Below are 22,067 nucleotides of genomic sequence, written 5' to 3'. Positions count from 1 at the left end.
ACTCCATACATATATGAAAAGTTCAATTAATTAGTTGAAAGACCAAGCAAAAGGTTCGATCCCTTTCATTTCTCGTTAGTTTCTTCTTCTTCTTTTCATATTTTATTTATTCATTCTCCTACATGGCCTTTTAGCGCGCGTGTAAATTAAGCGCGCAGTACAAAGTTCATGACGGGGAACTCTTTGTCCTATTCGCTTAGCTCATCCATGAATGAAAACAAAGGAAATTGAGTATACTCTTTATTTCATGAAAAATGTAGCTTTTTTGAAAAATATTCTCTACGAAATCATTTTCCAAGAAAATGACAATATTTTTCAATATTTATCTAAAATATGAAAATTAACTAGAAAAATTTTCCACGCTCAGTATAAAAATTCAATTCGATTTTCTTATGTGCACTCATTTCTTTTACTTTCTTATTTTTTAAAATCAAAATTTTAATTTTAATTATTTTTATTTTTATTTTTTCTACTTTTTATCTTTTACTTTTACTTTATTATTTTTCGTTTTCTCCTTCTCCTTCTTCGGTCAATCACCGGCCAAAGGTATACTCAAGCTAACCTACCTCGAAAAGGCTCGAGCCTTAAGCCTTGCCAATTTGACGAGTGGCTAGCTAAAGCTTGCTGTTCTCGAGCCTCGCCAGAGGCTTGTGCTTGCGAATGGCCGGCAATTGGCCCGGAAAGAAGGAAAATAAAAAGAGGAAAGAAAGAAAGAAAAAGAGAAAGAAAAATTTAAAAATAAAATAATTAAAATTTGAATATTTTAAAAAGAACAAAAGAAAGAATAGGGGGCTAGCAGGGCGTGAGATAAGAGACAACCCTTCCAATTCCTCCTTCGTGCCAAGAGTTTCCTGCCATAGAACCAGAACCGGTTCACTTTTGTATGTGATAAACAGATTGTTATAAATTCAAGATTTTTTTTTTTCCCTGTCAGATTGAAGTTCACTAGTGATTAATTTATGAATATGAAAAGGTAGCATAATCATTACAAACCTTAAAAACAAGATTAGGGAAGCGCCATGAGAGCGTGGACAAGCGAGCATTACCACCATAAATTTCTCCAGCAGCAATATAGATTAATGTTGCGGGAGGATAACCAAGAGCTCGGAGGAAAATCCCCACTTCTTTTGCGGTCAAAGGGCAATTCCCTCCTAATCTCTGTTCTGTGGAATTAATCTTGTTTACCTTCCAATGAATAGTGTTCTCCCTGTACAAACAAATTGAAGCATATAAGGATATTAAAATGCAAAGCTAGGAACAAATCGCTCATTGAATTGGATTAGGTGGAAAGCCATTAGCAACACAGGCATTCGCCCTATTGACATCTCACGTGTATGTAACTGTACTAGAGAGACAAGTATATGAGAGCTTGTGAAACTCTCACCTCATTATCGTCAGCTCTTTTGATTCTGCTTCAGTCAGGCCGTAAGTACAGCCCGTAAAAGACAGCATGTTTTTCTCATATCTAAGATGAAGAGCAACATATCGTCCATCACGACTCCTTAGCCGCTCCATCAGCTTCTGTGGTTTCACCATCACGCATGCTCAGTACCTATTTTAACAGGAAGCCCCGTAGGAGACCTCTTAAATGCATTAATCTAACATAAGAATAAAACAGGATCTACAGCTCATATTTATCTAGGGGCTGCTTATCCAGCCTCGTTATTGACCTGATCAAAATAACTATTCGTTGATCTCATATGCTGCTTTCTAATGTAGTTTCGTCCCGAATTCTTAATCACTTTCTACGACGCATTAGACTTATCGGTATCCATGAAGATCAAAACTTCCAAAAGAACAAAAAAGCGAAACGAAGTGCGTTATACATCAATACCCACCTTTGCTAGGATCTCAATTGGGGGAGAGAAACGAAGTGCGTTATACATTGCACGGCACCTCAATCTCTGGATGTCAAGAGGCAGATCGTTGTTTGGTGGTCGAGAATCCGATTTTGCAACATGAATTACCTGCAAGGGACACCATTAATCCTCACACCAATAATTTGATGAATTGATATGACTTAAAGAGCCTCTTTTTGTAACATGTAATTCCAATCAAACTTTCAGAGAGTTTGCTTCATTAAATAAAGAACAGGTTTAACAATCTCCAATTACGTATATATTACAAGATCATCCCTAGAAATCCAAAAAATTGCAATGACACCGCATTTATTTTATGATAGTTCAACATGTGGATATTTATGTATATTGGAACAAGTTTCAATGCAATATCTAAGGAGATGATAATGGTCAACTCTCTTGAAAGTTATTGCTATTTGAAGAACGCAATCATATTTTTTATACACTCTTATGGAAGTTATTGCTATTCAATGCAATGTAGAGACAAGTGACTCTCACTTCCAAATTTTTTAATGATGAAAAACTCTTTTGTTTTCTTACCTTAAATTCAATTACAACTTATTTAGTTTCTGATTACGTTCTGTGCTAGAAATTCATGGCTCCGTTAATGATGCTTATCAATAATTACTGCAGACATCATCTTAATTAAGCATTTCCAATAATATCAGAAGTAGCATTTAGGTTAGAATCTTTAGCTCTTAGATGCAAGAAAAATCTAGTTCTAATGTACTATGAGTGATCTCAATTTATTAAATTGTTAGTTATTTATTAGAAAATACATCTATAATGTTGAAATTATTAAGTATAAGCAATCTCAATCTATATGAATTCAAAGGACATCCACAATATTCTAATCGCTAGAGTCCAACAGCTACTGACAAGGTATCCAAGTAAATTTTTCACATGGAGAATTTACCCAAAATTGAATAGACTTCATTAAAAAAATAGCATGACTTATGCAGATCTGATACTCATTCCATAACCTTGTCAACTCTTTGAAGTATCCCATGCTAGCCCAAGAACTGAAGTGCTTCCGAGCATGAGGAACTGATTCCAACTCCTTTCGGAGCTCCGTGGCAACTCTAATATCTCCTTTCAAGGCTTCTATAAAATGAGTCTCATCGAATATATCTGAAAAGGTACTATGAATATGACAGCAATGTCAGAATGCATAATTGCGTAAGACAACAATTGTGCACCTACAAAAGAATGTTGGAATGCCGACGAATACCTTGTGTCTTTCCAGAATGATCGTCTATCCAGTTGAGGAATAACTAAAGTGGCATTCATTATGTGCGCCACAGCTACCATATCCGCAATCTGGGTGATGAACATAATTATGGATAAGACCATAGGAAATTGATTAACACCACTATAAAGCATAGCTCGTTAACTCATCACTGAACAAAAACAAAAGAGGAAAACAAATCGCAGAATGGAATTGGTTCTAACTTAGGGACTGGAATGATGCCATTATGTGTGCTCCAATTTACTGTACTTCCAATTTTAGAAAAATAATATAAAACTGAAAGAAAGAGCTCATAATTCAGAGTTCTAAAAAATGCCACTACAATATTTCAGTTTCAAAATTTCTCAACAATATTACAAAAGCTTGAATTCTGGTCAAGACCAGAGAGCTAATTTACAACAGAGTGATCAACTTACACCAGTCCGCATCTGATTTAATCCTCCATTGCTTCTCACGGTTATATATCGATCCGATTCTCGTGCTCCTAACATAGCAGATATGCAGATACAGATTTAGAGAGAGAGAATCTCCGATACCAGACTGGCATTTACGAAAGGCAAATACCATCATTAGCATTGCAAAATACTCTTAAGAAGGCATTTAATGAAAACATTTGCGTCTATATGGCCATCATGGAAACTTAGCTCTTTTAATTTTTGGAGTACTGATGGTGACTTGATACAAAATGACTTGAGTTTTTACGCATATTGAGTTTAAAATTAAATCCTAAAATTTATCTTGTCAGATATTTAAACTCAAATTATGCTAGTTTAGATTTTAAATTTACTGTAGTTGTGCACAAAGTGGAATTTGGTCACATATGAGACGTCCAAGCATTTTATTTGAAAACAAAGTCCTAAAAAAAGCAAGACCTCTTGAACAAGAGTGATATTAAACCCCATGAAGCTACAGTGATCACGGACATGTGCGTGCCTCGATTCCTCACACCACCTAGTATAAGCAATCTCATATTTCAGCTATCCGACAGGGTTCAGCTCAAGTCTATCTGATTCATGAGGTCAACAGGGTGTTTCACGGCTAGGATTTACTCATGTAAGTGGGTTTTTTTTTTTTCTTAGAGGGAGATTGACGATAATATTCTCTTTTCATTTTTCAGTAGGTCTCTAAATCTATTCATACTTTTACCATGACTAATTTTCAATATTGGAGTGCCATCCATTTTAGACCAGCACACAAAGCACACGAGAGAAGATCAATAAAAAACGAAGAAAGAGAAGTACAGAAAAATAGAATCAGTCATTCGCAGATGCAGGAAAACTTGTAGTCGTAAAAACAATGAAAGACAGAAAAGAAACACGGATTCAGAGTTTATCTGACCTTTGTATCTAGCAGTGGGCTTGATGCAGGTGTGTAAACCGAAACTGAAAGGAGCATCCCAAAGTTCTCGGTCTGGAATCTGCAAATAGAAAATTATCCTCCACTGAGAGACCAGCCATACGCATGTGCTCTATGTAATCACGAAACGTGCAACGTTCCACTGATTATATATGCCTAAAAAGCTAAGCCAGGAAAATAGACGCTCGCTCGCTGTATATCACCAACATCCATCGCAAAAGCATGCTCAGATCTCATTCTTACTCAACGAACAATCGAACACGCATAACGGTATCTCCCAAGTAGATTCAAGAGTAACCTTAAGCCTCAAGCAACAGCTAATTCGTCCACAGATACCTCGAAAGGAGCTAATTTCTAATCAGTATTCGAATGCTAGATCCCATGACCACCATCAGAAACTACAACGAAAACAACCACGCAAACATCTATCCAGCAAAACAGCTCAGCCGACCCAAACGCGGTCGCACCTACACCATCATCGACCATCCGCACGCGTAAGAATCAACCAAGACCTTCAAAATCGAAACGAACGGAAGCGGAGCCCCACGCCAAATCACGGAGACGACCGCCGCTACCTAAGGCGAAAGATTCGAAACAGAGCGACGCACGCACCGGCTCGGATGGATGCTCCTCCTCCGACGAGACGCGCTCCCGGCGGTCCTCGAAGCCCTCCTTCCTCGACAGGTGTATCAACGTGAAGAAGGAGGAGACAGCGATGAGGAGGACGGCGACGTACTAGGCGGCGGCGCAGAGGTTCCTCCGGTGGAACCGGAACCGGAACCTCCTCCCCCCTCTGCTCCTCGCCATTCTCTCTCAGAGCTGCCGGCTCACCGGATCTCTCGCTCCGCCGGCGCGATATCGATCTCCTTCGCCGTTTCCGATCGGCATCGGCGGTGGGATTCCGTGCGCTCTTCGATGCGGTTCGTCTGCTCTGTAACTAACTATGCACGGCTCTTCCTCCGGTCCTTTTTTTTACTCTCTCTGTTCTTTTTCCCGTAAGAATGTGGTTAAACAGCACGATAACAAGGAAAAACTCCAAATAAGAGGTTAAGGTATTCTCATTTTTTCAAATAGAGATATGAAGTGAATATTATTTTAAATAAAAATTTAAAAAGTACTCATTTTTTAAATAAAAACCTAAAATATATATTATTTCAAATAAGAACATGGAATGCTATCAGTTTTCTTCAAAAAAGGCCTTGAACTCAATTTCATCATTTAAAATTTGTTTCCTTTTTCTATTTTTCTATTAAAAAAAAAAAAAAAAAACACAGGGCCGCCCCATTGCTGGTGAGGAGGCGGCAAAGGTTGATTGGGTTGAGGCACCAAGCCTACACGAGGTGCGGCAACCCTTGCCCAGATTTAAGAGAGGGTCGCCTCCTTCTCTAGCTTCTAGCAAGGGCAGGTTGCTGGCCCTCGTCTAGGCGTCAATGACCCTATTGGCCTTTGTCGCCACCCTCGCTGGCCTTCGTTGTTGCGACGAGGCGACAACCACAGGCAAGAGGGTGCTCCCTCTCGTCAATGTTTTCCTTTTTTTCTTAAGTTTTATTTTTTTATTTTTTATTTAATTTAAATTTAATTTGTGCTTATACGAAGATATTCCGATGGTTAGAATATTTTACTCGCTGGTGAGGCCTAGGCCCTTATTTAAAACAATATGACTACTTTAAACCATTTTTTGAAATTGATATGACTACTTCAAATCTTTATTTAAAATAATATCCACTATGGGCTCTTATTTAAGAAAATAAGAGCACTTTGAATGCTTATTTGAAATTTTTCCTAATAATAATAATAATGATGATTTTCTTACATATTACTAATTGGAAATTAAATATTCTTCATTTTGTAAATTAATTTAATCTTATTTTCTAAAATAACCAATATTAATCTTTTTTACCGGCTAATAAGGTATAGAAAGTGCAGTTTTCTAACAGACAAAAACGAAAGTTGGAAGGATGGAGAGGAACGAAGTAGCTCACCTAAACGAGAGGAATTATGCCCTTTTGGGGTAACCGCTAATGGCTACTGTTTTGTCACGTAGCGGCATCACAGCAGGACTTCCTGAAAGATCATCAAGCACTCATAAAATTTCAAGAGTAGGCTCAAACTGCTTCCCGATTCCAATTAATCACTGCCAAAACTTACCTTTTAATTCAACTTAGTGAATTGACTTCACAGCTCCACCATTTATGCTTTGTTTGGGAAGGAAGAGAGGGAAAGGAAAATGAGGGGTGGGTGAGGAGTGTGGGGTAAATCTCAAAACTTTTGTGAGGAGGAGAGGAGGGAAATTTGTAATGTTCCTTCCATTTTCCTTTCCTTCTTGTTTACTAAACAGAGCAAGAATTCATGAATGGTATGTGGAAACTGAAGCTGATAGAAAGACCACTTCCTTCATTACCTTGGAAATTTACAGTATATTGTTTCATTGACTTCCTTTTAGCGAAGCTCCGTTAAGTCTATAATTTGTTTGTGTGCATAATGCAGAGAAAGTAAGAGGTGGAGTTTTCTCTGGTAGCAAAATAATGCTTTAAGTATAGGAGCGCTTTGGAATTAGCTATAAGTCATATGTTCTGCGTTCTGCCTTAAAGGCTGCTGGTGCTTTGCCTATTGTTTGATGCAGCCGCTCATTGGTTTAATTGCAGGAAAGTTTTGAAAGAAATGGTTCGTTGAAGTTTTGGCAGCATTTTGAACCTTATAGCGATTTTTCGCTCCTCGAAAGCAAGTCTCTTGTATGTACATATCACCTACCACCCTATATATTTTATCAATAAGAATTCCTGACCTAAAGCTCTTAACTGTAAATCTAACCCATGAACTAAACCTTATAAATTTATCATGCATAAAAGCAGATTCAGGATGATGAAGTTCAGCAAGTATTGTGCAATGCACTGGAGGACATTTCTTCAGAAAAACTTTATCAGGAGAAATGCTTGTCAATATTGGTTCATGCTTTACAGTCGTTTGAGGGAGACACGTCGCAGGGAAAACATGATGTAGAAGCAGATCGGATTTTTCTCTTTTCTAAGTGTCAATCAACGGTCTCTTCAATACTTATGGCATCTCTTCCCCAATGTTTTCCCGGTATGTACATAAGGAATAACCATACAAGTCTAATCTTATCTTTCAAGAAGTGTGTTTTCTGTTCATCATGTAAATGTGTCTGATGTTGTGTGTTCCAGTCAAATTGACATAATGTTCTATGAAACCTTCATCAATTTTAATTTTTCTTACTGTTCTGCTATCAGCACTTATACTATATTATGGTAATAGATAATGAATAATTGATGCAGGATAATTCTTACTCTTCTTGCACTGCACTATGGACATTGTGTCAAGTCTCTCCTGTCTGATGCTATTATTTGAATATATGGAAGTTATGTGCTTGTTCTTCTGGGGGTCTTAGTGGGTTTGTAATTCCCAGCAAGCAGCTCTAGAGTATGTCACGTTGCGTTTGCACTAGATGCTTCAATGACATGGGACTAATTTGAGTCTTTCTTAAACTGGACTTCATTGGCAATAATGAAATATATTGAGAATTTGAAAGAGCGGGTTTGTGTAGGTTATTGGCAGTTTGTGTTTGAAATTTCAGTAATGTCATGGATTGTACAATTCGTAGAGGGTATCGATGTACGTCAATGTTTGTTGTTTGAGAAACAGAAAGCTATGAGATATGTACAGTTGGCCGCTTCTGCTGACACCTGTAAAGCAAATCTTTTAGATACGTGAACTTACGTTAACTTTAGTTTGTTCAAGAAGTACTAATATCTCCTGGGCATCGCATATCTGCTAGTCAAGTAACCTCTAACCAAGAACGTGCTCTGATACTGCTGTAAGGAGAAGGAAGACTGGAGGACCAGATTATCTGATCGTGGATGCTGAGATTTAGGATGTCATTCCCATTTTTGAAGTGAACTTGGTTTGTAAACTTAAGGTGGACTTGGAGATTTTGGAAAAGGGCTTAAGGTATCCTAGAGAATCAAATCCAGGACCTTAGTAATTCTAGGCACAATTATAGAATCTTCACCAATGGTTTTTGTTTATGCATAGTGGCTATTTTGTCCTTGGCTGCAATCACATTATTTGCTAGGATGTTTACTGAAATTTCTCTTAAATACTGAAGATATGTGATAGCGTATCTTTGATATTCATCCCTTCATCCACTTTTCTGAGCATTGGTGCTTAGGTTGTCTAGTGACATTTTGTTATTACCTAATTTCACAATATGTTTGTTGGTGTGACGGAGAACTTGCATAATGTTTTCTCAATTTCTTCCTGAAATTTCTTTTTCAAAAAGCTAGGGCCTGTTTAGCAACGTGCCAAACAAGTGCCTAATTCTGATTTTTGTTCCCAAAATCGGTTTGGGACGAGAATCTCGTTTGGTAAAATTTTTGTTTCCGGGAATAGATTGGGAAGAGAATTGAGAATAAAAAAAAAATATGATTCTTCGTCTGAGAATCAAAAAAAGAATCAAAACAATGAAACTCTCATTTTTCCTTTCCATCATCCCACGATTGCCGTCCACCATCGCCCACTACGCCCGTCGCCGCCCGCCGCCGCCGCCGGCGGTCCCCGGTCCCGGCGAGCTCGCCGAGCCGGGGTGAGGTCGGCGAGCTCGCCGCAGGCAAGCCCGGCCACCGACGAGGCTCGGCCTCGCCCAGATCTAGCGAGGCCCGGCCTCGCCGTGGCCAAGCCGACCTCGCCCACCGCCAACGAGGCTTGGCCGACGAGGGCCGGCGACGCTCCGATGAGCGTCGCCGGCCATATGAAGAAGAAGAAGAATAGGAAAAAGGGGAAAAAAATATTTAAAAATCAAAAGAAATTAATTTGGAACACAATCAATTAGCACGGTATCAAACGCAATTCTATTCCGTAATCAAAAATTTTGGACAGTTACCAAACGCGTTTTTAACTCGTAATCGGTTCCAGGAATAGAATAAAAAATAATCATTTCTAGTCGAATCGCCCTCAGGAACAGTAATCATTACCAAACGCGTCCCTATTATCACTTAAGGCTTTGTACTTTTGTTGGCCCTTTAGCTTAGAGCCTAAGGTCATCAAGTAGGATACAGATGTAAAAGACAGCAAAAAGAACCAAAATGAAGGCCAAATCGGCTACAGTAAAAGCTGGAGTAAAAAATTGATACTCAAGGGTTCAGAACTATAGATATGTTTATTCGGAGTAAGACGGATGATGATAAAGTGTCATAAAGACCATTCGTATACTGGGTTTATAGACTCAACTAGATATGAATCCTTGTTTGGACATTCTTTGTATCTCAACAAGCCAACTTCATTAAAATTCACATCCATATCACGGGACATCGGAACTCATGACATGGAAAAGAAGCCTGAGAAAAAGAAAGGGCACTTAAAATTACCACGGAAAAGTTATGCTTGTGCATCAAAGTTTCACCTAATATTGTAGCATCCTCTGGCTTGATCTGTTTGTTTCACCTTGTTTGTTAAAAAAATTATTTTTATATCATCTGACAGAATAAGTGATCTTGTTCTGACTTTATTGGTGTTCTTAGATATACTTCACTGGAATTTCAAGAGAAAGTTGGAAGAGATAAGCACAATGATGGATGACGGTATTGATTCTCCGGACAAAGATGACATGGATTTAGATCATAAAAGCACCTGTGTTAAAGCCGGAGAGATGGATATAGATGAAGGTCATCACCAGGGAAAGTTTCTTGATGAAGTGGTAAATAATATTGGGAAGGTTGTCCGTGATCTTAGAGGTCTTGGGTTTACATTGATGACAAAAGATGCTTATGCTTCCGCCATTTTCTTGCTTTTAAAGGTTTGTATATATGTTTTAGCAATGTAAGCTTTTTTGTCCGGTGTAAACCTTCATTTTTTTATTTTTTTTTTGGGTCGTAGTGTAGACCTTCAATTGACATTTTATCTCCCTTTTGGCAGTACTCGTTTATCACAGTCTTGGTAGAGATAACACAGATGGCTTATCCTCTTTGCACATAAAGAATGTGGCCTTCTTCTATGCATATGTTGCTATACAAGTCACATGCCTTATTTGCATGCAGGCTAAAGTACATAGTCTAGCCAGTGATGATTTCAGGAGTTCAATATCGGGGCTGTTAAAGGCTGGTCCAGGTGAATATTGATTATTTTTTGTCTTTTGTGCCATTTGTATAGAGGTGAGACCAACACATTCATCTGCAAATTGGTTGCTAAGGGCCTACCTGGTGAAATGTCGATCACCGGCCACTGCCGGCGGTTAGAGGAGGAGAAAAAGAAAAGAAAAATATAACAAATTATTAGAATATTAAAAAAATTCTATGGCACAAAAAAATTTATGATTCGTACACCACCACGTATTCTAATAGAAACAGAAAAATTATCAAACGCACTTTTATAATCTATTAGCCACAATCCTAATTCCAAATTTTCACCAGAGCTTTATCACTCATAAAACGCTCATCAAATAATCTCCACTCTATGAGAAATCAAAAACCTGGCCTATAGTAGCCAAAGACTGCATACAAGGTCTGTGCCAAAGTAAGCACAAGCAAAATGATAGCAGCAATTAAGGAAATGATTGACCAGGGATTACTGAAGTACTTAAGCTTGAGACTGGCTATATAGCCATTACACTTGTTGCCAGAGTAAGTGTTCACATCCTTAGACAGTCCAGAGAGATAACTGTGGCCGCCAACCAATACCACCTCTTTGCATAGCTTGTTGAAGAGGTCAGCGACCTCGGTGTCACTCCCGAGCCAGTGCTCCATGATCCCGCAATCGTGGAGGTGCCCCACGTCCTCGGCAGAGTTAATCAAGTTGTCCATGAATATCAGGTACGAGGTGATGTCGTTGCCGCAATTGAAGTGACACTGCTCGAAGGCTATCAAGTTGAGGAAAAGCGGCGGCGTCTCATCCCCAATCACAAGCCGGGGAATCTCAAGGATCCCGTCCTTGAACCGGATGTTCCAGAAACCCTCCACTTCCCCGTTTCTGAACTTGATCCCTTTTTTCCGAAGCTCCGTCACGCAGTGGATGAATTGTAGCCCAGTTTGTGACGACTGCTGGGTTGCTACCGGCTTCGGGCGTGGGTACAGGAGGCTCCGCCGAAACAATTCGAGGCAATGGAGCTCGCCCTCAAGGGGTAACGGGTCAAACTCCAACCTTGTCCAGCTGAGGCAATAAAGGGGGCAGTCTGTCGGCTTCAGAGAGTAGAAGAACTGGAGCGCCAGCTTGGCCAAAAGCCCAATCCGGTCAGGTTGGCCGAGCTGGAGGCAAAACAGCAGATCGAGAATGAAGAGCGGGATCTGATTCTCGAGCAAGATCATGTCCCGCCGGATAATGTCCATTGAACTCCGCGACGAGGAGAAGACGGGGTCATCGTGAGTGTAGCCAAGTTTATCAAACCCGTAAAAGAATCCCCAGAACAACTCGATCACAAAGCACCCATCGAGAACCATCATCTCTATGAACTTTTCGTTGCACATGTCTATCGTTGCCTCATAGCAAGCGCGGGCTTTCTCCTCGACCTTTGTCACCGCGTCTAGATACTCCTCTATTCTCTGATTGTTGCGCTTGAGCATGCACACGAGGCCGCGCCACTTGTCCTTGTCCTTCTCGCAGAGGCGCTCGTCACCATGATGGAACGGACCGATGGAGACAATCTGGGGGACGCAGGCCTTCTCCTTGCCATCCTTGAGATAGTGCGGGATCCGATAAATGGAGCGCTTTTTCCATGAGCATGCCATGTGGTCCTCCTCAGCTTTGTCGAGGTTCTTATTGATGGAGATGATCCAATCGGACTCGGGCGGCCTCGACTCATCTTCACAGAGGTTTTCACCCTCGTCGGTCTCAACCTCAATTTGGCCATCCTTGGATGTTTCTTGCTGAGGCTCGTGAGCTACGGTTTGGTTGAGCTCTTCGTTGGAAATTAAAGCCATTTCTCGTGTAGAATGGGTTTATGTTTCTCTTGCCTTTGCCTTTGTAGAGTCTTGATATCTTAAGTGATACTTTCTAAGCTAAAGAAAAAAATGCACGGATTTTAATGTTTAGGAATATTTGGAACAAAGGATAAATTTTTCCAACATCACCATTCAAACATTTTATTTTTAAAAAAAAAGGATGATTTTAATGTCTTGGGATATTGGAATGACAAAGAAATTGTTTAAGCTTTTATGACAGACGGGTAGTACGTCAATTCTGTCATCATATTAATACACCGAAAGCGTGATAGACATTGACAAGACGCCCCTGACATCGACATTACATTGAATGGACAATTTGCTGCACTCACGTGGCATCATTTCCACCGTGGGCAAGTCAATTACGTTTTTTGAAGCAAAAATAATTATCCATGTAAAACAAATAAGGCTTCTTATTTTTCATGAGTTATTTTGTAAAAATCCATCAATGGATAAATGCATTGATTAACAACTTTATCTCATCTCTAAAATATTTCAATTTTAAATATTGAATCTTTATAATCTCATAAACAACCTAACAAAAATATAGTCATATTTTCCTTTTTCAGTACATATGTGTGTAATCGCTTCAATTATGTTGAAAAGTTGGTTCTATTAACTAATGATTTAAATGTTTCATGCCAAGATGATTTTATGAAATCTTTTAAATGTTAACTTTTCCCAGACACACCTTGTGTGTGTACACTTTTACTAGTTTTAATAGTAACAAAAGATATATATATATATATATATATATATATATATATATATATTTTTTTTTTTTTTTTTGGAGGAACCGCCTGGCCGATGCCCGCCACGTAAACCTCCAGGTGACACTCAGCGGGAAACCACCACCCCAGCGCCACGCGTCAATCACCTAATAGTCCCGACACCTCCCTCGCAACTTGCGTTGCAGGAGTTTCAATTCCTGACCTTCCCTCAAAGGACTGAAGCCTACCCAGCAGAGCCACCACGGCCGATGGTAGTAGAAAAAGATATTTGTCTCTTAATTGTCCTTGAATCTCAAACAAAGTTTTCAACAAAAGTGGCTCAAGAAATAGTTTGTTGTGGTGATGGTTCACTTAAGCTTAGTAACACAACCATAAATTTTTCTAGATCAACAGTCAGAACTTGGAATAAATAAAGACCATAATGTTTTTTTCTAGAGCAACGAGACAATTGTTGGAACATGAAATCTTAGAATAAACAAGACCAAAAAGTCTTTTCCTAGATCAACAGGGCAGCTATCCGAACTTGAAATTTTGGAGTAAACAAAGATTAAGAAGTCTTTTTCTAGATTAATTCATATGGAGGTTCATGAAAGCCTAATTACCGGACCACTATCATAATTGAAATCTTGAAATAAACAAAGACCATAAAGCCTTTGTTTAGATCAATTCACATTCTTTTTATAGAGAATTCCAATTAATCAGTCCTAGAAATCTTCAAATAAACAAACAACAAAAAGTTTTTTCTTTTAGATCAATTCTTACAATGTCCATAAAGAATAACCAATTAATCAGTCTCATTTATATTTTCTCTTTTTTCTTGACACTAAAGGACAAATTGCTTTGCTGTTTGTTTTTAATTGCTCACGCATCATACAAACTAGTACCATAAATTTATTTAATATGCGAGCACTCTCTCAAGCATAATAACAGCCGAGTGTGGAAATTAGTCACAAATAAAAAATAAATAATGAGTTCTTAAAAATTTGAACATTACAAGATCCATCGACTTAAAATGTTAGAACAAACCGTTACTCTCTTTAATTATTTCTCCCTGATATCATCTCTCTTAAGATAAACATGTCTGGTAAAAGAAATTAGTTAAAAATGTGAGAAGTCTTGACCTTTTTATCCCTCCAACTCTATCATTACTCCTCCGAATATTCAAATGGAGCATTTAGTTTAATTTTCCCATAAGAGTCGGTTGATATTAATTGTCTATGGATCTCACACAGAAATTTCAAAATATTTATGAGGTGGCCCAATATATAGTTTGTCCAAGTGGTGGTTCACGTGAGCTTTCTCATCCAGTAAAAAGACTGAGGACCCTTTTGGTTTAGGTTGGAAAAATGCAAATATCTTTTAGGTAAAGAATTTTTTTTAAAATGCTACACCGTTTGAAAGATTGTAATTTTAAATAGTATTGAAAAGTAGCATTAATATAAATACCGTTCGGCAAAATTTACATTTGTAATGAGCTTTTATTATTTTTATTTTTTATTTAGTCTGAAAATCAAATTGCGGCCGGCTAACCACCGGCCAACTGCGGGACGGCTGAACGACCAGATTTGGCCATCTGAGATCGCGACCTCAGGCAATGCCGTCGGTCGCTGAGGCCAGATCTGACAGCCTAAGATGGCAGTGGTCAGGCGGCGTCGGCGTCGCCTTGTTCGTGTGCGCCAGGCGACACCGCTTGTGGCGTGAGTTGCGCCACCCCAAGCAGTGGTCACCAGGGACGCACGACCCCAAGCGGCAGTGGTGGCTACTAGAGAAGCCTGGCTCTCGAGTGGGGAAGACGAAGATGAACGGGAAAGAAGATGAATAATGACGCAGATGAACAGTAAATTTGCATTTCCCAAATGTCGAATATTCAAAGCAAATACTGCATTGAACTTTCGGTATTCCTAATATTGACATTTGCTTAATTAACTTTAAAAAATGTTTGTGCAAAATATATTCCTTAAGGGGCTTTGGGGGTAAAGCTGAACCAAACGGGGCTGAGACAACATCATCATCAACTCGAGAAAGATTAAAAAACCGACGCAAATTCATGTCAAGAATCGAAGACGATCACCGTAAAAAACGTACCTTTGCAGAGAATGACCAGACCATTGGTGCTCCCCATCTCAGCCTCAGCGATATCCCACCACCCGAATTCTGAAACTGCTTGTTTTCTCTGATCTCTCTAACCTCAAGCGTCCTTTGCGCAGATGCAAGGAAATGGGTCTGGGCGCTGAAGCTCACCGAATCGAGGAGAGGAGAGTTCTTTTTTTTTCTCTCTTTTCGGTCGGGAGAGGAGAGGAGTTCGAGCGGCTCAGTTTGAACAAGTTCGAGTGGCTCAGTTTTAACTTTTCTTTGTTTTTGACCTTTTTCGGGGGTACTTCGGGAAAAGCATGAGGTGGGGAGAAACCTAATCGGTGGCAAATCCACGGCGGTGTCGCGGTTTCTGGTTTTCACCAATGTTTCTCTGTCTTTTCCTATTTCGAAGTCGACCGCTCGTTCATACGTTTCGTTCATTGGATGTCACGAAGCGTCACGCGCCCTCTCTCTCACTCTCTCGTAATGTTTCGTTCGATAGACGTAAATAAATATACAAAATATATTTGATGTGACAAAGATGTTATTTTGGTAATATGATTAGTTGTAGGGATGAGTAAGATGGATCGATTAAATCAGAAATCGTCAGGATCGGTCAAATTTTTAAGAAAACCGGTTCGATTCCTAAAAGTGGGATCAATATCCAAATGGTCCAATTCCAAGTGAAGAATAAAACCGCTCAACCTAATTGTTTTTTTAATTATTTTTTAAATGCCACATGCACCCCTCCATTCTTTCCTTTGAACATAATCAATTTCACTAAACTGTCCAATCCGGTTGGGTTCTAAGGACCTTCGTCCAGACCCCAATTTCGAAATTTGGGAACTGCTTTCTCCAATCTAATTCCTAATTTTAAGGTGGGACCGGAAACCAATCACTCCTAATTAGTTGGAATATCCTAAATAAAGGGTAGTAGATTCGAATGCCGCGGTAGGTAGTCAACCCAACCCAACTTGCTCATTCGGCAATCAGATTATGAATCAAATTTCAACATCTTTGACCTCTTGAAATTTCTCTTTGAAATGCTTATCCATACCATGAGCACCTGAAAATCTCCTGATCAAAAGAGAGGCGAGAAGCATACTCCACTTTTTAAAGATGTTAGTTAGAGTTTGGGGTTGGTCTAATGTGATAGATCAAACTCCAATTGCAAGTGCAAAGAGGTAAGAAAGGATTGCGATTGGACCTCGTTCGCACTTTCAAAGGATTAACCGATTGAGTTTGTGAAGAATTAAGTAGCACTAACACAGATATGTGACACACGACATGATACGACGACATGTTATTTCTTAAAAAATAGAGAATTCCGATACGTTGAAACACATTATATATTAAATATATATTTTTATATATACATAATAAATTATCATTTTATGATTATTTCGATTAAATGTATTTAATTTAAATTCACAAATAAATAAATAATAATAAAAGAAGTTAAAATAATTTACACTAAAATATTAATTTATTATTTATTAATATCATTTGTTATCTTAATTTGACAAATTTAACTATTTTTCATTTTAATAATTTTTATTATTAGCGAAATAATAAAGGAGGGAGGATGTGCAGTGCACACCTTACGTATCCACGTCAGCTTCCTTCCAGTCTTTAGGGGTGTGCAACCAGACCAGGTATACTCGGGAACTGGACCGGCTCACCCGAAAAATAGGGTCGGGAACCGGTTTCCATTGAAACCAGTCCGGGAACCGGTTCCCAAATTGAACCGGTTTGAACCGGTCCAGAATCAAGTCCAAGTGATTACCTACTTGAAACCGGTTCCCGAACCGGTTTTGTAAGAAGAGGTCCAAGACCCTATTTTTTCCCTGATTTCTATTCTTATTCCCGCAATTGCACATCATTTTTCTTCTTGGCTCTCTCAGACATGCACAACACTCCTCCCTCGTCGTTCCTCTTCCTTGCTCACTTCCCTCCCTCACTAGCTTCCTCTCGCACCATCCAATAGACAAACAACGTCCATTGCCGCCAAATTCCTATATACCACGTGGATTGGCTCACCTAATTTCTTTTTTGGAGAAGGAGTTATGCTTGTAGTAGAGATTTATTAACTGTTTTAGATAAATGAACAGCTTCATGTAATAATTATGTGGATGAGACTAATATTAAACTCATGTTTGTTGCTAATGTTTATGCAATGTTATGATTTTTTCTTTGCATTTTGATTTTATTTATGATAATTAGCCTTGTGGATCTTTAATTGTTCATTATAAGTGCTTAATGTTTCAATACAAATTATAAGGATTACGTTATTTTCTCTCGTATTGATGTAAAATTTGAAACCATATAGAATATCGGGCGGTTACAAAATAGGTTTTAGTGGAAACGTGGTTGATCTTGGAACCGGATCGGAAAAACAAAGTGGATCGAGTACAAAGTCTAATACAAACAGAGTCGGGTACAAGGTCAAAAAAAGGAGAACCGGCTATAATAGAGTCGGGTACAGGGTCCAAGTTTAGACCCTACTCACCCTGGACCCGATCACTCCTACTAGTCTCTATCTCTTTGTGTGGACAAGAGGGGTGTGATGAATGAAATAATGATTAAACTACATTAACTGATTTTCACTCCAATAATGACTTTTTTTATATCTCCCTTCCCCTCAATTTCTCTCCCCCCTCTCTCTCCCCAAATTTGACCCTCACCCTTAATATTATCTCAAATCTCGATCCAATCATCTCCGTGTGTGTGCATCCATCTAGTGGGGCCCCCACCCTCCCTTTGCCCTGGTCTCTCTGCCCACTACCTTCTTCTTCATCTTTCCATATTCTTCCTCCTCTAGATCGTCCAACAATGGCACCGAAGATGTGATATAGAGTCCCTATATCCTTGTGGTTAGTGGAGAACAACCATTAGATCGGATTTATCATAATATGAGATTCTTTCCTTTCCTTTCTTATCAGAGAGGGGCCCTTAGGGAGCAGGGTTTCTTTATTGAAAAAATGGGAGGTGAGGGGGAAGGAAGAATGGAAAGGGGATGGGGGAGGTCCGAAAAGCCCTCACTTTATTGATGGGACGTTTTGAGCCCCTTTTCCTCTCACCCCCCCGGGTTTTGGTTTAGGAAAGAGTCAAGGCAATGATCTGTCATCGCTGCTCCTCCTCCTCCTCCTCGATGGGCGATTCTCTATTTCTTGTCCTTTGACTGGGTTCCCCTCGATTCTCTAAGCCCCCTTTTCTTGCATTGATTCCTTCTTTTCTTGCATTGGATTCCCTTCATGCTCCTTGCTTCCTTCGTGGTCTAACACCCCAATGGCCCACTAGGGTTTCCTCCAAGGTTTGGCTCCCTTACTAAAGCTCAAGTTTTTTTGGCTTGCTTGCTGTTGGAATTGAAATGGGACATGATCCTAGAGCCGCGAGTTACAATTTCGGAGCCCATCATTGTTCTCCTGCAACCCCTTCCTTGAGTTGTTCCTTTCATTTTCTATTTTTGGTTTGGCAGGTTTGAAACCATTGAAGCGTGTCAAAACTTGCATGTTGGAGCGTGTTGGGGAGAATCGACCACATGTCAAATTTTTCGATACTCGTTAAACGAATGTCGGACACGACATAAAGACTCTCAAAGAGAGTCGGTGCTTCTTAGGTGAAGAATGCTCGACATTAACAAATGTGTCCCATTAACTCAATAATATTAATCGGTGCCAATTTCTCACAGCTTTCAATTAACTAATCTCTTCTATCGACATACATATTCATTAACAGTAAAGATGGCAATACATCTTTATCCATCTACCTATTTGGAATTTATATTCCTTTATTTTAAAACTGAAAAAATTCCTAAAAAAAATATGAAAAATATCTATACGTAAAATATCCAAATTAGATCGTCTTTTCTATTCTTTTTTATTTCTTTTTTATTTCTTTTTTTTTTCATTTCATGCTATCTCTCCTCTCGATAATACTCCATACATATATGAAAAGTTCAATTAATTAGTTGAAAGACCAAGCAAAAGGTCTAATCTAGTCTCAAGAAGCAAAGACGAATATGAGATATGGTACGAATTGGAATTCAATCCCTTTCATTTCTTGTTAGTATCTTCTTCTTCTTTTCATATTTTATTTATTCATTCTCCTGCATGGCCTTTTAGCGCGCGTGTAAATTAAGCACGCAGCACAAAGTTCATGACATGGAACTCTTTGTCCTATTCGCTTAGCTCATCCATGATTAAAAACAAAGGAAATTGAGTATACTCTTTATTTCATGAAAATGTAGCTTTTTTGGAAAATATTCTCTACAAAACCATTTTCCTGAAAAATGACAATATTTTCTAATATTTATTTGAAAGATGAAAATGAACTAGAAAAGTTTTCCACCGCTCGTTATAAAAAATTCAATTCGATTTTCTTCTATGCACTCATTTCTTTTACTTTTTTTATTTTTTAAAATCAAATTTTTAATTATTTTTATTTTTATTTTACTTTTACCATATTATTTTTTCAGTTTCTCCTTCTCCTTCGTTGGTTGATCACTGACCAAAGGCATGCTCAAGCTAACCTACCTTGAAAAGGCTCGAGCCTTAGGCCTTGCCGATTTGACGAGTGGCTAGCTAAAGCTTGCTGTTCTCGAGCCTCGCCAAAGGGTTGTGCTTGCCTGTGGCTAGCAATTGGCCTAGAAAGAAGAAAAAAAAGAAAAAAAAAAAGAGAAAAAAGAAAATAATTAAAATTTGAATTTTTAAAAAGAACAAAAGAAAGAAGAGGGGGCTAGCAGGGCGCGAGATAAGAGACAACCCTTCCAATTCCTCCTTCGTGCCAAGAGTTTCCTGTCATAGAACCAGAACCGGTTCACTTTTGTATGTGATAAACAGATTGTTATAAATTCACGATTTTTCTTCTTTTTTTCCCTGTCAGATTGAAGTTCACTAGTGATTAATTTATGAATATGAAAAGGTAGCATAATCATTACAAACCTTAAAAACAAGATTAGGGAAGCGCCATGAGAGCATGGACAAGCGAGCATTACCACCATAAATTTCTCCAGCAGCAATATAGATTAATGTTGCGGGAGGATAACCAAGAGCTCGGAGGAAAATCCCCACCTCTTTTGCGGTCAAAGGGCAATTCCATCCTAATCTCTGTTCTGTGGAGTTAATCTTTTTTACCTTCCAATGAATAGTGTTCTCCCTGTACAAACAAATTGAAGCATATAAGGATATTAAAATGCAAAGCTAGGAACAAATCGCTCATTGAATTGGATTAGGTGGAAAGCCATTAGCAACACAGGCATTCGCCCAATTGACATCTCACGTGTATGTAACTGTACTAGAGAGACAAGTATATGAGAGCTTGTGAAACTCTCACCTCATTATCGTCAACTCTTTTGATTCTGCTTCAGTCAGGCCGTAAGTACAGCCCGTAAAAGACAGCATGTTTTTCTCATATCTAAGATGAAGAGCAACATATCGTCCATCACGACTCCTTAGCCGCTCCATCAGCTTCTGTGGTTTCACTGCCATGCATGCTTAGTACCTATTTTAACAGGAAGCCCCGTAGGAGACCTCTTAAATGCATTAATCTAACATAAGAATAAAACAGGATCTACAGCTCATATTTATCTAGGGGCTGCTTATCCAGCCCCGTTATTGACCTGATCAAAATGACTATTCGTTGATCTCATATGCTGCTTTCTAATGTAGTTTCGTCCCGAATTATTAATCACTTTCTACGGCACATTAGACTTATCGGTATCCATGAAGATCAAAACTTCTCAAAGAACAAAAAAGCGAAACGAAGTGCGTTATACATCAATACCCACCTTTGCCAGGATCTCAATTGGGGGAGAGAAACAAAGTGCGTTATACATTGCACGGCACCTCAATCTCTGGATGTCAAGAAGCAGATCGTTGTTTGGTGGTTGAGAATCCGATTTTGCAACATGTATTACCTGCAAGGGACACCATTAATCCTCACACCAATAATTTGATGAATTGATATGACTTTTTTTTTTTGTCCAAAAATTGATATGACTTAAAGAGCCTCTTTTTGTAACATGTAATTCCGATCAGACTTTCAGAGAGTTCGCTTCACTAAATAAAGAGCAGGTTTAACAATCTCCAATTATGTATATATTACAAGATCACCCTAGAAATCCTAAAATATATTTTGTTTCAAATAAGAAGTGGAAGTAATCGTATCAATATCCAAAAGGCCTAAACTCATCGCTTATGGAGGGCAATTTCGTCTTTTTAATTTTTCATTTTTTTCTTCTGTTTTCGATTAAAAAAACTTAAAAAGAAAAAGAAAACACAGGGCCGCCCCATTGCTAGTAGGGAGGCAACAAAGGTCAACCGGGTCAAGGCACCAAGCCTTCGTGAGGAGGAGCAACCCTTGCCTAGATTTAGGAGAGGGTTGCCACCCTCCCACTTCCAGCAAGGACCTACTATGGTTGGCAAGGGTCACTAGCTCTTGCCTAGGGGCCTTCGTCACCACCCTTGTCGGCCTTCGTCATCGCCGACGGGGCGGCAACCACAAGCGAGGGGGTGTTCCCTCTCGTCGGTGTTCTCCTTTCTTTTAAGTTTTAATTTTTAATTTTAATCTAATTTAACTTGTGCTCATACAAAGATATCCCTTGATTTGATAGAATATTTTGCTAGTTGGTGAGCCCTAGGCCCTTATTTAAAATAGTATAATTACTTTAATTTTTTTTTTTTTTGAGATTGATATAATTATTTTAAGTCATTTTTGAAATAATATCTATTTTAGACCCTTATTTGAAAAATTGAGAGCACTTTAAACACTTATTTGGAATTTTTCTTATAATAATAATTTTTTACATATTATTAATTGAAAATTAAATATTCTCATTTTGTAAATTAATTTA

At 38.7% G+C, this 22,067-nt stretch overlaps 3 protein-coding genes across 4 annotated transcripts in view; 1 reads left to right on the top strand and 2 right to left on the bottom strand.

Moving 5' to 3' along the window:
• Positions 1-479: 479 nt before the first annotated feature.
• LOC120286256 (O-fucosyltransferase 38-like) lies at positions 480-5,352 on the bottom strand. Its single transcript, XM_039302288.1, has 10 exons — positions 5,296-5,352; positions 5,077-5,199; positions 4,447-4,525; positions 3,525-3,592; positions 3,091-3,179; positions 2,776-3,001; positions 1,839-1,967; positions 1,385-1,521; positions 994-1,207; positions 480-851 (listed from the first exon to the last, which is right to left on the bottom strand). The coding sequence occupies exons 1-10, from the start codon at positions 5,350-5,352 to the stop codon at positions 615-617; spliced, it is 1,359 nt and encodes a 452-aa protein (XP_039158222.1). The 3' UTR covers positions 480-614.
• A 2,157-nt stretch (positions 5,353-7,509) lies between these two features.
• Positions 7,510-22,067, top strand: part of LOC104418132 (anaphase-promoting complex subunit 2) — a 29,847-nt gene continuing 15,289 nt past the window's right edge. Inside the window, exon 1 of the mRNA XM_039301417.1 lies at positions 7,510-7,548. Coding sequence (XP_039157351.1) covers positions 7,521-7,548 — 28 coding nt within the window. The 5' untranslated portion in view covers positions 7,510-7,520. The remainder of the gene's footprint in view (positions 7,549-22,067) is intronic.
• LOC120288088 (UPF0481 protein At3g47200-like) lies at positions 10,794-15,498 on the bottom strand. 2 transcript variants are annotated; one of them, XM_039301420.1, is made up of 2 exons: positions 15,227-15,498; positions 10,794-12,467 (listed from the first exon to the last, which is right to left on the bottom strand). In XM_039301420.1, exon 2 carries the CDS (start codon positions 12,387-12,389, stop codon positions 10,938-10,940), a length of 1,452 nt encoding a protein of 483 aa, XP_039157354.1. In that variant the 5' UTR covers positions 12,390-12,467; positions 15,227-15,498; the 3' UTR covers positions 10,794-10,937. The 2 variants fall into 2 exon arrangements, with proteins under 2 accessions (XP_039157354.1, XP_039157355.1); XM_039301421.1 differs by having other exon boundaries at positions 10,794-12,462.

This window comes from Eucalyptus grandis, chromosome 9 (genome assembly GCF_016545825.1).
Source record: "Eucalyptus grandis isolate ANBG69807.140 chromosome 9, ASM1654582v1, whole genome shotgun sequence".
NCBI lineage: Eukaryota > Viridiplantae > Streptophyta > Magnoliopsida > Myrtales > Myrtaceae > Eucalyptus > Eucalyptus grandis.
Note: the sequence above shows the minus strand (reverse complement) of the source record. Positions and strands in the feature narration are given on the sequence as shown.

Excerpts from the sequence above, each read along its gene's own strand:
- LOC120286256 (XM_039302288.1), bottom strand. The coding sequence starts at position 5,352 with ATGCCGATCGGAAACGGCGAAGGAGATCGATATCGCGCCGGCGGAGCG. Across the intron at positions 5,200-5,295 it reads CCGGCGGAGCGAGAGATCCG|TACGTCGCCGTCCTCCTCAT; the intron begins GTGAGCCGGCAG and ends GCCGCCGCCTAG. Across the intron at positions 3,002-3,090 it reads TCATTCTGGAAAGACACAAG|TACCTTTTCAGATATATTCG; the intron begins GTATTCGTCGGC and ends TCATATTCATAG.
- LOC120288088 (XM_039301420.1), bottom strand. The coding sequence starts at position 12,389 with ATGGCTTTAATTTCCAACGAAGAGCTCAACCAAACCGTAGCTCACGAG.